Source organism: Camellia sinensis, chromosome 8 (assembly GCF_055761805.1).
Source record: "Camellia sinensis isolate YWXY chromosome 8, ASM5576180v1, whole genome shotgun sequence".
Taxonomy (NCBI): Eukaryota; Viridiplantae; Streptophyta; class Magnoliopsida; order Ericales; family Theaceae; genus Camellia; species Camellia sinensis.
This window is the reverse complement of record NC_138968.1, coordinates 164,661,246-164,673,466: the sequence shown is the minus strand read 5'-3', so window position 1 is coordinate 164,673,466 and position 12,221 is coordinate 164,661,246. Positions and strand designations below refer to the sequence as shown.

Genomic DNA, 12,221 nt, shown 5'->3' with positions numbered 1-12,221 from the left:
AGGTCAAATGGTCAAAAAAGGGTACCTCAGCAAGACTACCTAATATACCTCTCACACCTAACACCAAGAAGTGAAAGGAGGATCAAGCGGTACAGTGGTAGTCTAGATCCAAGGGTTATGTTCCCAACATGGCAGAGCCCACGACTGGTCAGCCTTTTGACAAGCTTTTGGGAAGCCTCCAGCAAACTGTCCAGGAATAGTAGATGGCTAACACAGTGACTTAAGCGCACCAATGCAAATGCAATGCAAAGAACATATAAGTGTAGATAAAATTTCACATCATGAATTTCAAGTCAAGTTCTCTAAATCCCCAGCAGAATCGCCAGAAACTGTAACTTGACTTTTGTGCCCCTTTTCAGAAGACGAATAAACTCTATAGTATCGGACTTCTGCGGTTTTGAATTTGATCTCACAAGTGCAATGTGAAATAGATAATCACCAAAGAGTCCAAATCCGGCAAATCTTTTAGAAATCGATTTTGAATTATATTTCCAAAAATGGATTGCTTTGCCAGATACAGAGTCGCTACCTAAATATTTTTTAAAAAATTTAGGAAACCCATGACTCGTGCTAAAGGCCACGTGTCCGTCATCACCAAGATTGTCTCGGCTTGGAAACTTAGGTAAAAGAGGGAAATGTCATGAATTGAGCACCCCCGCTAGCCTGATCAAAGATCGGCCTCTACTAATCATGATATAAATCCTATCTACATTATATGCTCTTGTTCCGATTTATTTAGGCTAGCATTACTATGTAATGTGCACACAAAAGTAAAGACCAACTTGCAAAAATTGGAACACTTGATTCATGTTTGTTTTGAAAATTAGTTTCACTATGTACCACTTGAAAAAGTGATCGCACATGAACATTATTCAAATTATTTCAATTCAAGCAACTAGCCTTCATCTACAGACATTCAAGCAGTTATAGCAATTAAGCATTCAGCCTTATGGCAAACATGCTAGATATGGTCAACAATCACACACATGCGATATGCTAAAGCGAGTAAAGGCTCACTTAGCACTCCAAACCAAAAGAGATAAAGTTAGAAAAATGGATGATCCTAACTAGGCAATATGACTAATGCAACTCATGCGATATGCAATTACTAGGCTCGGCTACTAATATGGCCTATGAATCAATTTGAAGGCATGCGGTCTAAACACGTATTCAAAAAAATGTTAAACTAACAATGCAAGTTAAAATGATTAATCGAGCCTTGGTGCATGTAATACAAGTGGATGGAAACAATAGATAACATGATGCCCTAAACTAACCATCATAAGCTAGTAAATAAAATGGAGAAAGATGTGGGGTTGGAAGATATACACGTTATTATAACATTGTACCCCCACATAGGAGGGTTCGAATGAATAAATTAGCTAACTAATTAGAGCTAAGCTAATTAATTAACTATCACAAACCCAAATGAAGCTAACCATTCTAACTAGCTATTGCAACAACAAATGAATAATTTAGCTAAACTACTTAACTAATTATTAAAAACCGAATTAATTAACTATTCTAGCTAACTAATTATTACAACAAATTAACTAACTAATTGAACTAATTAGTCACATGAATACAACCTGAAAAAATGGCTAACCTAGCTATTCTAATTACTCTTCCTCGGGAAACGAGGAATGCTAATGCATGTATGGACTTTTCACCCGAAAAAGCCATCGTTTCTACTGCCAAATACCTCTATTGCACAGTTGAACACTTGCACTGATTTCTACCTCCAGACCAACTCTGTTCTGCTTCAAAAGTACATTGCTGGATTTTGCACTGGTGGCCGGCAGAGGGCCTGCCATCCACTGAAGGTGGCTTGCCAGCCACTGATGATTGGACTTTCCTGCTGCAATAAAGAGTAAACAGAGCAGAGACAGTGTATTCTCAAGGGTTTGTTTGCATAATTTACCCCTTCTTATCATTTGAACAACTCAAAAGAGTAGTAAAACTTGATTCACAAACCATCAATCTATGAAATTTTATTGCATGATGGCCTATGAATCAAAGTGTGCAAGTTCAATAAATGCAACAAAGTAAGACTCTTAAAACCACCTCATTATCATGAAAGATCAAGGGAAATAGTTGACAAAGAATCTTGAACCGTTTTCATCACTAACAAGTATGAAATGATTCCAGACTCAAGGGTTCAATTAACGTCCGATTGAACCTTAACCAAGTTGTTATCTTGCATTATTTTTAGCCACTAATTTTATTACTTCATTTTAGTTACCTCTCAATTCTTTAATTAATTAAGTCCAAAAGTGAGTTTAAGTCTTCTAATGAAAAGATGGCTCAAACCAAGTGTTACTTTGGACATGAAAGAGACATCATACCGTTGGTAATAAACCCCCAAAGGGATTAAACCATTAAGCATGACATCTCAATCTCATGCTTAAACAAACAAATAGTTTGAAACAACTTTCAAAACAAAGAAAAAGCCAAGAAATGAGGGAGGTTGCAGAGATGATTAGAGATGAAAACAAATATGAAAAGCCATAAATAAATGCTATCAACTCAAATAAGATGGTGGTTAAGGCCTAAACTACCAATCCTATGAGGACTATTACACTAAAAGCATACTATACAAAGCATAAATGAAACTAACTCATAAAATCAGTCCTAAAATAGTCTAAAAACCGTTCTAAAACATGCTGGAATTAAGCTAACAAAAGCTAGAACAATAAGCTAGAACAATAAGCTAAAACATGGAGCATGTTAAACTAGTAAGCAAGATACAAGGAGGAGAGGCTAAGCCCTCCAATTTTGGACTTCAAAACATGTTTTTAGCCACTAAAATGACTCTAAAAATCAATGTTTGAAAGCTCAAAAAAAGTTGAGGAAGAGATGGGAAACACAAGTGTAAAGGCTTAGAGAACAAGCTTCAAAGAAGGGTGATTAACCCCTCTACCTTTAACAGTCTTAAACCACAAGTTTCAGCCCATAAAAATAGTTGAAAAATAGTTCAAAATCAACAAGAAAAGATTGAAAAGAAGTAGTGCAAAGGAGCTAGTAGTTATACCTCTTGAAGAGAAATAACACTTTTGTTTACAAATCAACAAGTTCTCACTCTCAAGGGCTAAAATTTAAACTCAATAATCTCCGTAAGGAGAGCTTTAATATTGGTTTATAAAGTGTTTGGGTAAGATGTGTGTGTTGCAAGATAGAGATAGAGAGAGAATTTCAAGAATTGGAACTTTTGGAATTTTTTTCAACCTTAAACCATGAGGAAAGGCCTAGTATATATAGAAATACAGCCCCTTAGTCAAACCTATCATGCCTGGAACATGTGGAGCTTTTGGGGGATAGCTAACCAAAAATATTTGTGTTTTTCACCAGTGGCCGGCAGGCCAGAAGTGTGAATTGCCCGCCACAAATGGTGGCCTGCCGGCCACAGAAAATCTGCCTCTAGACCCGACTTCAAACGGGCATATCTCCTTCATCCGGACTTGGTTTTAGGTCATTCTTGAGTCTAAATTGAAGCCATAGAAGTCTACTTTCCAATGATGGAAGCCTGACATCTAAATTCTAAGTGTTCAAAGAGATATGCCTATTTTAGTGAAGGTTATTCATTTCTATCTTAACCGAATTGATTCCTAACTTCAAACAACCATATCTCCCTCATCTGGACTCTGCTTTAAGAGATTCTTGAGTATAAATTAAAGCCCCAGAAGTCCACTTTCCAATGGTGGCCGCCTCACAACTAAAGTGGAAGTGTACAAAGATATAGGCCTAATTTAGTGAAGCCTACTCAGTTCTCGTTTAATGGTGTGATGCCCAACTTCTTCCCCAACTAATATTCTTCCATCTCCTCTAATTTTCTTCAATTCCAAAGCACTAAATAAGATGTTTTTAAATATTTTTCAAAGAGTTCACATCTCTTCCATTTATTTTCACTTTGTTCTTACTCGGTTTACGGAAAAGTGCAATATTTTAAACGAAATACGAGCCTTGGAACGTCGTAGAAATATTTTCAAAAATATTTTGAAAAAGAGGATTTTAAGATCTGAAATAGTTTTGGTCCAAATTGGGGTGTAAGGTTGGGATTTAGAAGCTCTGCTTGCTGAACAAATCGAACGTTTGTACATCGTATCATTCATCATCGAGTGATCAACTTGAGGCGTCCAAGTCTTAAGGGTGGTCAAAAATGGGGTGTCTACAGCCACTCATCCTTCGAATAGAGCCTTTACCTCCCCAATACTACATGGAAAAGGAGTGTCCTTTTCGTAGCTCTTTTTCTTCTGCCCTCTGAATCCCTTCCTCTGCGACTTTCGGGTAGAAGACACGAAAGCCGCAATGACAGAAGGTCCTCGGGATGACTTGAAACTGGCTTTATAACTAGTCTAGAACCCGGTCTCTTGAGACTGAGGTATGTTGATGTTCCGAGATGCTTCAATTAGTGCCGAGAAGGTGGATAGGTTATGATTAACAAGATGCATCTTGTCCCTATTCAATGCCCCTTTAACACAGATTTGGACCAAGTAGCTTTCCTCTACTGCCTCGTGATAGTCCACAGCTTTGACTTGGAACCTCTTCACATATTTGAGAATGTCGTCACCCTCCTGCTGTTTTTCTTTACATAGGGTAAGTGTGGTCACTTTCTTAGTCACTTGAAAGAATTTGGTGTGGAATTTGTTAACTATCTCCTTCCAACTTCGGATAGAGTTTGGGGCCAGGTTTGTGTACTAACTATATGCTCGGTCAGTGAGGGACTTGGAGAATTCTCTCAGTTAGAGGACATGATTTAAACCATGAATCCCTAAAGTCTCGATGAACCGAACAACATGTTCTCGAGCATTTCCTTGTTTGCCATTGAATTTGATGAACTTTGGCACCATGTACCCCTCCGAGTATGGATAACTCAACATCTTAATAGGGTTTGGTGGCTTGACATTCGGATCAAGCAAAGAGGGTAAAGTTCTTTTGCTCCGTTCTAGCTTGAACATGGCTTGCACATCTGCAAGGGTGAGAAATTGTTGAGTGAGAGAACTTAATGGTGGTATTCCCAAAACTTGGCTTGTAGACCCAAAGACTGAGCCAGGAGTGGCTTGGCCATTCTAGTGTTGAATTCACCATTGGTGAAGACACATGACGATACTGGCCATCGGCACCTATGGACAAGCCATTTGGTGATGGAACATCAAATTGGGTTCCATAAAGTCCATTACATGTCGCAACTATACTGGGTCAGGCTTGCAAATTTGTTGTCGGCGCCAAAGGAGGCCCATTCGATACGTAGGTAGCGTTTACTATTGATGGAATGATATTGGGTACAGGCAAAACTCCCTTTTGTGCAATCATGCCCTATGAATTTGTTTGGACACCAATATTCGCCGCAGCACCATTCATTACACCGGAACCTCCTCTAGTCACCATTGGATCATAGCTTGGCGCACCATGGAGCCTGGTCGTAGGCAAGCTGCTGTCGCCTACTGTGGTCTGAACATATGTTGCTGCTGTTGTGTTGCCATGAGCCACAGGCTGACCATGACCTACTTCTCCTTAGGTTTAATTTTGTATTCCGGCGAAGATAACTCCACCTGCAGTTTGATCTCTATTTGGCGTCGGTGCAAAATTAGAACTCATCACCAACATAGTGTGAGTGAGATTCTAAATAGTAAGAATCTCTTGTTGGCTATTTTGAAGTCCTTGAATGGTTTCGAACAAGAGTGGTTGATCTTGAGCCAAGGTACCACCATTGGAGGATCCTTGTTAGTGAACTTCTTCTTCTCCCACAATTTTCACCAAAGTTGTATGAGTTCTGGATCTCTTTAAGACCATTAATCAATCCACCTCCCCAGTCAAGTTGCCAAAATGTATAAGAGGGTTCTGGATCTCTTTAAGACCATTAATCAATCCACCTCCCCAGTCAAGTTGCCAAAATGTATAAGAGGGTTCAAGACTGTTGTCAAAAAATTTGAAGGCTCGTCAAAAAATTCGAAGATCACCGGAAAACCCAAATTCTCTAGAAATGGTGAGAGACTTAGATTCTTTAACAGTCACAACTAGGAACACATAGCAAAGAGATGATGGAGATAAGAGATTGGGTGAAGAACAAGGCAAAGTAGTTAGGAAGAATAATAGCACGGCTGTCTCATGGACCTCCTACTTTCACTCTCAAGATAGATAATGGAGAAGGGAAATTAGTTATCTCCTAAGAGTTATCTCTCCAAAATCTATCCCTTGTAAAGTTATAGGTGGGTGCTATTTATAAGTGCCTCATGAGGTAAGATGGAGTCCATGTGCAAGGCACATGGAGAATATTCCCTCTAACTACCTTGTCCAAGAATGTGACCTTTTCGAGGATGAGGGAAATCCTGAAGAAGAGATTAACCTCTCGGTGAACCCTTCTTCTTAGCCACACCTAACCAATGATCCCCGATCATCCCAAAGGGTCAAGGGTAGGCTCAGAGGACGCCTTGCTGTAGAAGGGTTAGGGGTAGTTCACGAGAACGGCCTGCTGCAAATATTGCCGACTCTCAGGGACCCTCTAAATCGTGCCACCTCGACCTGAGTATAGACTAGTTTAACCGAAGAGTGAACTTATCTCCACTCACCGTCCTCGGGATCAGGTCCTTTGTTCGGACTCCGTGATGGTTCTGGTGCGTAGATCCCAGAAAGCTCCAAGGCTATAAGTGTTCTGGGACTCATTAATGGAGCGGCTTCTAGATTATGTTCAAATCCGTTCGAAGCCAAGCGCTTTGGATCTCTTGGTTTGTAGATTTGAACCCTTTCGAGTCTGAGCTAGGTCTCTAGGTTCATGGTTCCAAACCCTTTCAAAGCCAATACCTCGGAGAATGGATCTCCTCCGAGGGTTTCATCTCTTCTAAAAACAACGGTTAACCTCCTCGGATGCCTGTATGATCTGAGCCTCCTTGGATGGGCTTGTTGGACTTTCTTTAGAGATATATGCTTGATGGGTCTTCCTCGGCCCAATTTGTTGGCTTTCTTATGGGTCCGTTCAATAGAATTCACTTGGCCTGTTTAGCAATAATTTCTCAAAGTTCACCAATTTTTGGACTTTCTGATTGAGCTTCGATGGGGCCCAATTAATCAGTGGGCTCAAGTTAACCCCTCTTACAATTAGTTAGTGAAACAATTATTTAGAACATTATCATGCAAAATTGATAATATTTTTAGTTTTAAAAATTGGAAAAAACTGATAATATTTTTAGTTTTACTAAATAGGACTTATTGGTTCAAAACATCTTAGATAAGATTTGAATTACCATAATATTTATAAATAAGACTTTTAAGTAATTAATTCAATAAAAATTTAGAGACCCATAAATGATGAAAAACATGAACTAGCCCAAAATTGCAGTTTAGAGGATGATAGCATGTCCGTAACGTGAACGATTTGCATTACAAATTTCTACCTTTGTCTATTGAAAAATGTCTCTTCATGTCATGGATGTCCTTCAAAACTGGTCCCTAATTTTTTAATTTATTTTTAAACTCTTTTTTATTCGTGCACAAACTTATTTTTAATTAATACAAAGGTCTCGTTTGTCAACTATATATTTTAATCAAAAAGTCAAAAAGTCACTATAAATTGTCATATCTCTTTCTCTACTTTTATGTATATCTTTTCGTAAAAAATAAAAAAATTATTAAAATAGTCTGTTCTCAAACGAGACGTAAGACAAATCTGATCTTTCTTTATAGCCTACCTACCTTCCATTCAGCGTTCCGTTTTTCATTCATACTGGGATTTGAACTTGCATTTTTTCAAAAAAAAAAAAGAGATTAGTAGCTTGAGGACACAAAGGATATGTACAATACAATATAAGATTTCAATAGTATAATAATGATAGTAGAAATGTGTTAATGTACCTTAACAAAATTTTGAAAGTCATTCATGAGATGGTGAATCGTGACATCGACAATAGAAAACTCCTATTTATTCCAAGCTTATTGATTGATTGATAATATGTTTTAATTTTGTCTCATTCTCTATTAATATTATCATATCATCAAAATTACAAAAAGTGAGACAGATGATCTCATGCTTGGCCAACCAAGAAACAATTACCAGAACATCTCCAAGGAGTGGATCTAAGGGGAAATGGGAGCTGAAAGCAAACATCTCTCTCCAAAGTTTCAAAAATCCCTTACTATAATACTATTAATTAAAAAAATCAAAAACAATAATACGCCTCCTCTTAAAAAAATTTAAAAATTTGTTTTATTGTAGCCCTCTGTATGGAAATTTTTTGGTTACATGGACATTTGCTCTGTGAGATTAGAACCCTACATCTGTTCCTCCGCCCAATCAAGTTTAGGTGTAAAAAGAAGTTGAATAATGTTGTCAAAAAACAATCAAGAAATAAGAAATAGAAAGCCCGGCTCCCTTTAAATGGTTGTTCTTACATAGCAATGTTGCATTCGTACTACAACATTTTTTTCTGAAAAGTTTTAACTAATTTGAAATGATAAATCCTAATCTTATTTGATGTTACAAAAAACTATTTTGTATTCTTGACAATTGAATGTTTGATCAATCAACTATAAACAAGAACATTCAATCTCCTAAGCCAGATCGAGTGAATTATCATGTGGAACACATCATATCTCTTCGGAGGATCGTTCACTAGAAAATGCCTCTGCACTTGCTTGACTCCCTCCCGCAGTCTCAGATACCGGTCCTCAGGTATCCCCAAAAGAATTTTCTTCAGGTTGGGTATGTCACTGACTGAAACCTCGACCGAGAATGAGTTCCAATCCAGGACATCACTGAAGGGAAGGACATAGTGCTGTGAGATCAAAACTGGTACACACTCTGCGTAAATCGCCTCCACGATTCTTGGACTCGCCACTTCCCACCCGCTCGGGCAAATGCAGTACCTGTTGGAGGATTTACATACTAAAAACACTTAATTCAACTTTTCACCAAAAAAAAAGTGTAACGATATACAAATAAAATTTTCATACAAACTTTATGTTTAAAATTTTAATTATGATCCAACAGTACCTGCTCTTCTTCATCATGTCAGGGTAAGACATTCCCTCAGGGAGAGTTTCGTAGACGAGTAATTGTTCATCTTTTTCTTTCCAGTGTTTGAGGAATGTAGATCTAATGTGACCGTGTGCACCACCTGCGAAGAAGGCTAGGACTGTGCGGTTGGAGGGAGGCAATCCCCCTGTGAGTCCCTCGATTTCACCTGTTTTGAGGTTGATTTCTGGAAATGATGCATCTTTCTTTGGATTGAAATGCTTGGAGGTGAAGTATAATTGAGGAACATACCGTGTTGCTCGCGGCCCTGTAACATGACAAATGTTTGAATGGAAAATAAGATAGAAACTGAAAGTGGTTGAAAATTAAGCAAAATATAAATAATGAAAATAAAAATCCAAGTATGATTTTATTGCATATCTATGAAAAAAAAAATTAATAGGCATGATCAAATGGTGTGCTATGTACAGTTGGTTTTAATAATAAGGTTACAATGGTAAATAATTAGTTATATTGTGCGGTGAGCAAAGTTAAATTTTGATGATAAACATTACAAAAATTACTTTATTTTTTGTATTCAATTTTACTAATTAATACCTTAAATTTTCTTTTATCCAAATCTAATGGTTGAAAATGATTTTTGGATATGGTGCCCAAATTCCATTTCTCTTTTTATACCAAAAAAAAAAAATCTTAAAAGAAGGAAAAGTAAGAAAATATATATATTGCCAAAAATTAAAAGTGAATTTACCATTTTTCGGGAAATTTAGTACATTTTTCATTGTGCTTTTGCTTTCAATTCTTTCTGAAAAGTAGTTTTTTTTTTTTTTTTTTTAATTTTAAAAAATCACTTTTTATAGAACTCGAATTTTTTTTTTTTTTTTATTTTGTTTTGAAACACCCAAACATTTGGTGGTTATTTTGTTTTCAAAAAATAAACCGTTAAACATTTATTTATTTTTTTTAACTTCCACCACAATCATATTAAACAAACAGGACAAAAATCGACTTTCTCAAACACTTTCTTGCTAACCAAATACGCCCATTTAACGACATCATATAACAAGAAAGAATGTAACAACATTGAAGTGAATAATACATACATATCCAATCATGGCAAGAAAGCATGAAATGATCAGGTGAAATATGGATTGGGATTTAGGTGATGCTGATGTGAATTTTTTAAATTATCAAAAGAAAAAAAACATTATACTTTGGCCTTATTGAGGAAAATGCACGAGACCCCAGTGGAGTGTTGGGGGTCCATTCCGATTGGTCCAAAAAACTGTTTGTTTTTTTTTTTTTTTTTCACCTATTGGCAGCCTCCCACGTGGCGGTGGGGGTGCTGGGGGTCCTCTCCTGCTGGGGACCCAGCAGGACTCCCTTATTGATTGTCAATTGGGCCAAAAATTAGTTATGGATGCATACATATCGAGAATTAGTTGATATGCGTGTGACTTTCATTTTCACTGATATATCAGAGCATATTAGAAATCAGATAATGCAGTGGTAAATTCATTTGAATTCATAAAAAAAAGTAGCTATGTCGAGAATATTGAGTAAATTTTCAAATCATTAACAACTATTTTTTTTTTTAAAACTTCATTGCAGTTAATTGTGAATAGTTTGAACATATATGTATCATAACCAACTATTACGTATACAATTTTCATTTCTCTCAATATATTGAAAAGTCAAAAAACCCGATAAATATGGTGGGCTGATATTTTAAACCATGATGATAACATACATATATTGAATTACTTACTAGAGATTGAAGAGCTGTTTCTTCAGCCCGCAGTATGTGTGCTAATGAACTATTCAATACTCAAGAACCTTCCAAATTAGGAGGCCTGTCTAGTTCTTCATTCACAGGCAAAGAATAAGAACTAAAAAAACTAACTCTCCAAGGCCAAGGAGAGTGGAATGAAAACCAAGATCTCTGAGGACAAAGTGTACAACCATCTAGTGAGAAGACAAGCAAAGGGGTGACAAGTAAGAGTACTGAAACAGAGATTGAGTAGGACAAAGATGGAGCCCAAAGGGGCTTCTTTGGAAGCCACATCTTGAAACTAGTCTTTTCTCTTCCAAAACTATACCCAAGTAACAATCAAAAACCATTTAGATAAGGTGATGATATGTAAAGAGAGTTGAGTTGGTGAATGGGGTATGTGATTTGATGCATTACTTCAATGCAAGTTATTCTTTGCCGCATGTCACCACTATTCTCGATAAGGAATAGAAAAATAGTAGTGTTTGTGTATGTGTATTATGCGAAAGTTTCCTTACAAATCAAGTCTTGCTCTCAAATCCGAGTGTTATAAAACTTGTTTGAATTACTGTTTCATAAAACCGTTTGGGTCAAAAATAAAAAATAAAAAAATTCGTCTTTTAGGAAATACCCCAAATATGTCTTCGAATTTTTTAAATTTATTTACACTCAAAACATAAAACAATGGGAGCTCCAAAACTTTTCTTTGTTTTTGAAAATACCAAAAACAAATGAGAAAAAAATGAAATGGGTAGTTACATTAATGTTCCCAAAGTATATGATTTATTATATTTTAATCTCAAAATTTTATTTTTTTAACTTTAATCTCCAAAATATATAATTTGTTACACTTTAATCCTTAGCATCAATACCGTTTAAAATTTATAATAGAAGGAAAGTTATTTTCTAAATTTCTGAGACAAAAGATAACTAAAGTTAAAAAAAATTAATTAATATAATTAACCCAAAAAGCAAAACACGACCAAAGGGGTCCATGTTTTGTGGGACAATTTGCTTATTTCATAAAAAAGAGCATGTCAGCAAGAATTGAAAATTTTTTACAAATTAAATTTAAATCAATTATCAAGTAATTGCGTTGATGGTTTTTTGCCACAATGAAGAGGACTTTAAAATTGCCAATTATATAGAAAAGAAAAACAGGAAATATCATATTGTCACCCAAACTTTCACGCATTTTTTAATTTGACCACAGACTTCGATTAATATCAATTTTATACCCAGACTTTTAAAATTTTGATCAATTTGACCCCTACCGTCACATTCCGTCTACAATTAGACAAAATGTGCTGACATGGCACCAATTGTCTATACTTCATTTTGGTCTCTATACTTCTAATTGCATCAATTTTGCCCCTACAATTTAGTTTTTGGCTCTATATGGTCCAATATAGTTAACCACCGTTAGCTTTTTTGACGGAACCTACACGTGCCTTGCACACACGAGATGAAAACCAGTCACTTTTT

General features: G+C 36.3%; 1 protein-coding gene across 1 annotated transcript; it reads right to left on the bottom strand.

Annotated features, from left to right (window-relative positions):
* Positions 1-8,513: 8,513 nt before the first annotated feature.
* Positions 8,514-10,011, bottom strand: LOC114288814 (putative glycosyltransferase At3g07620). The gene is made up of 3 exons (XM_028232401.2): positions 9,999-10,011; positions 8,984-9,272; positions 8,514-8,856 (listed from the first exon to the last, which is right to left on the bottom strand). The coding sequence occupies exons 1-3, from the start codon at positions 10,009-10,011 to the stop codon at positions 8,514-8,516; spliced, it is 645 nt and encodes a 214-aa protein (XP_028088202.2).
* Positions 10,012-12,221: the final 2,210 nt, after the last annotated feature.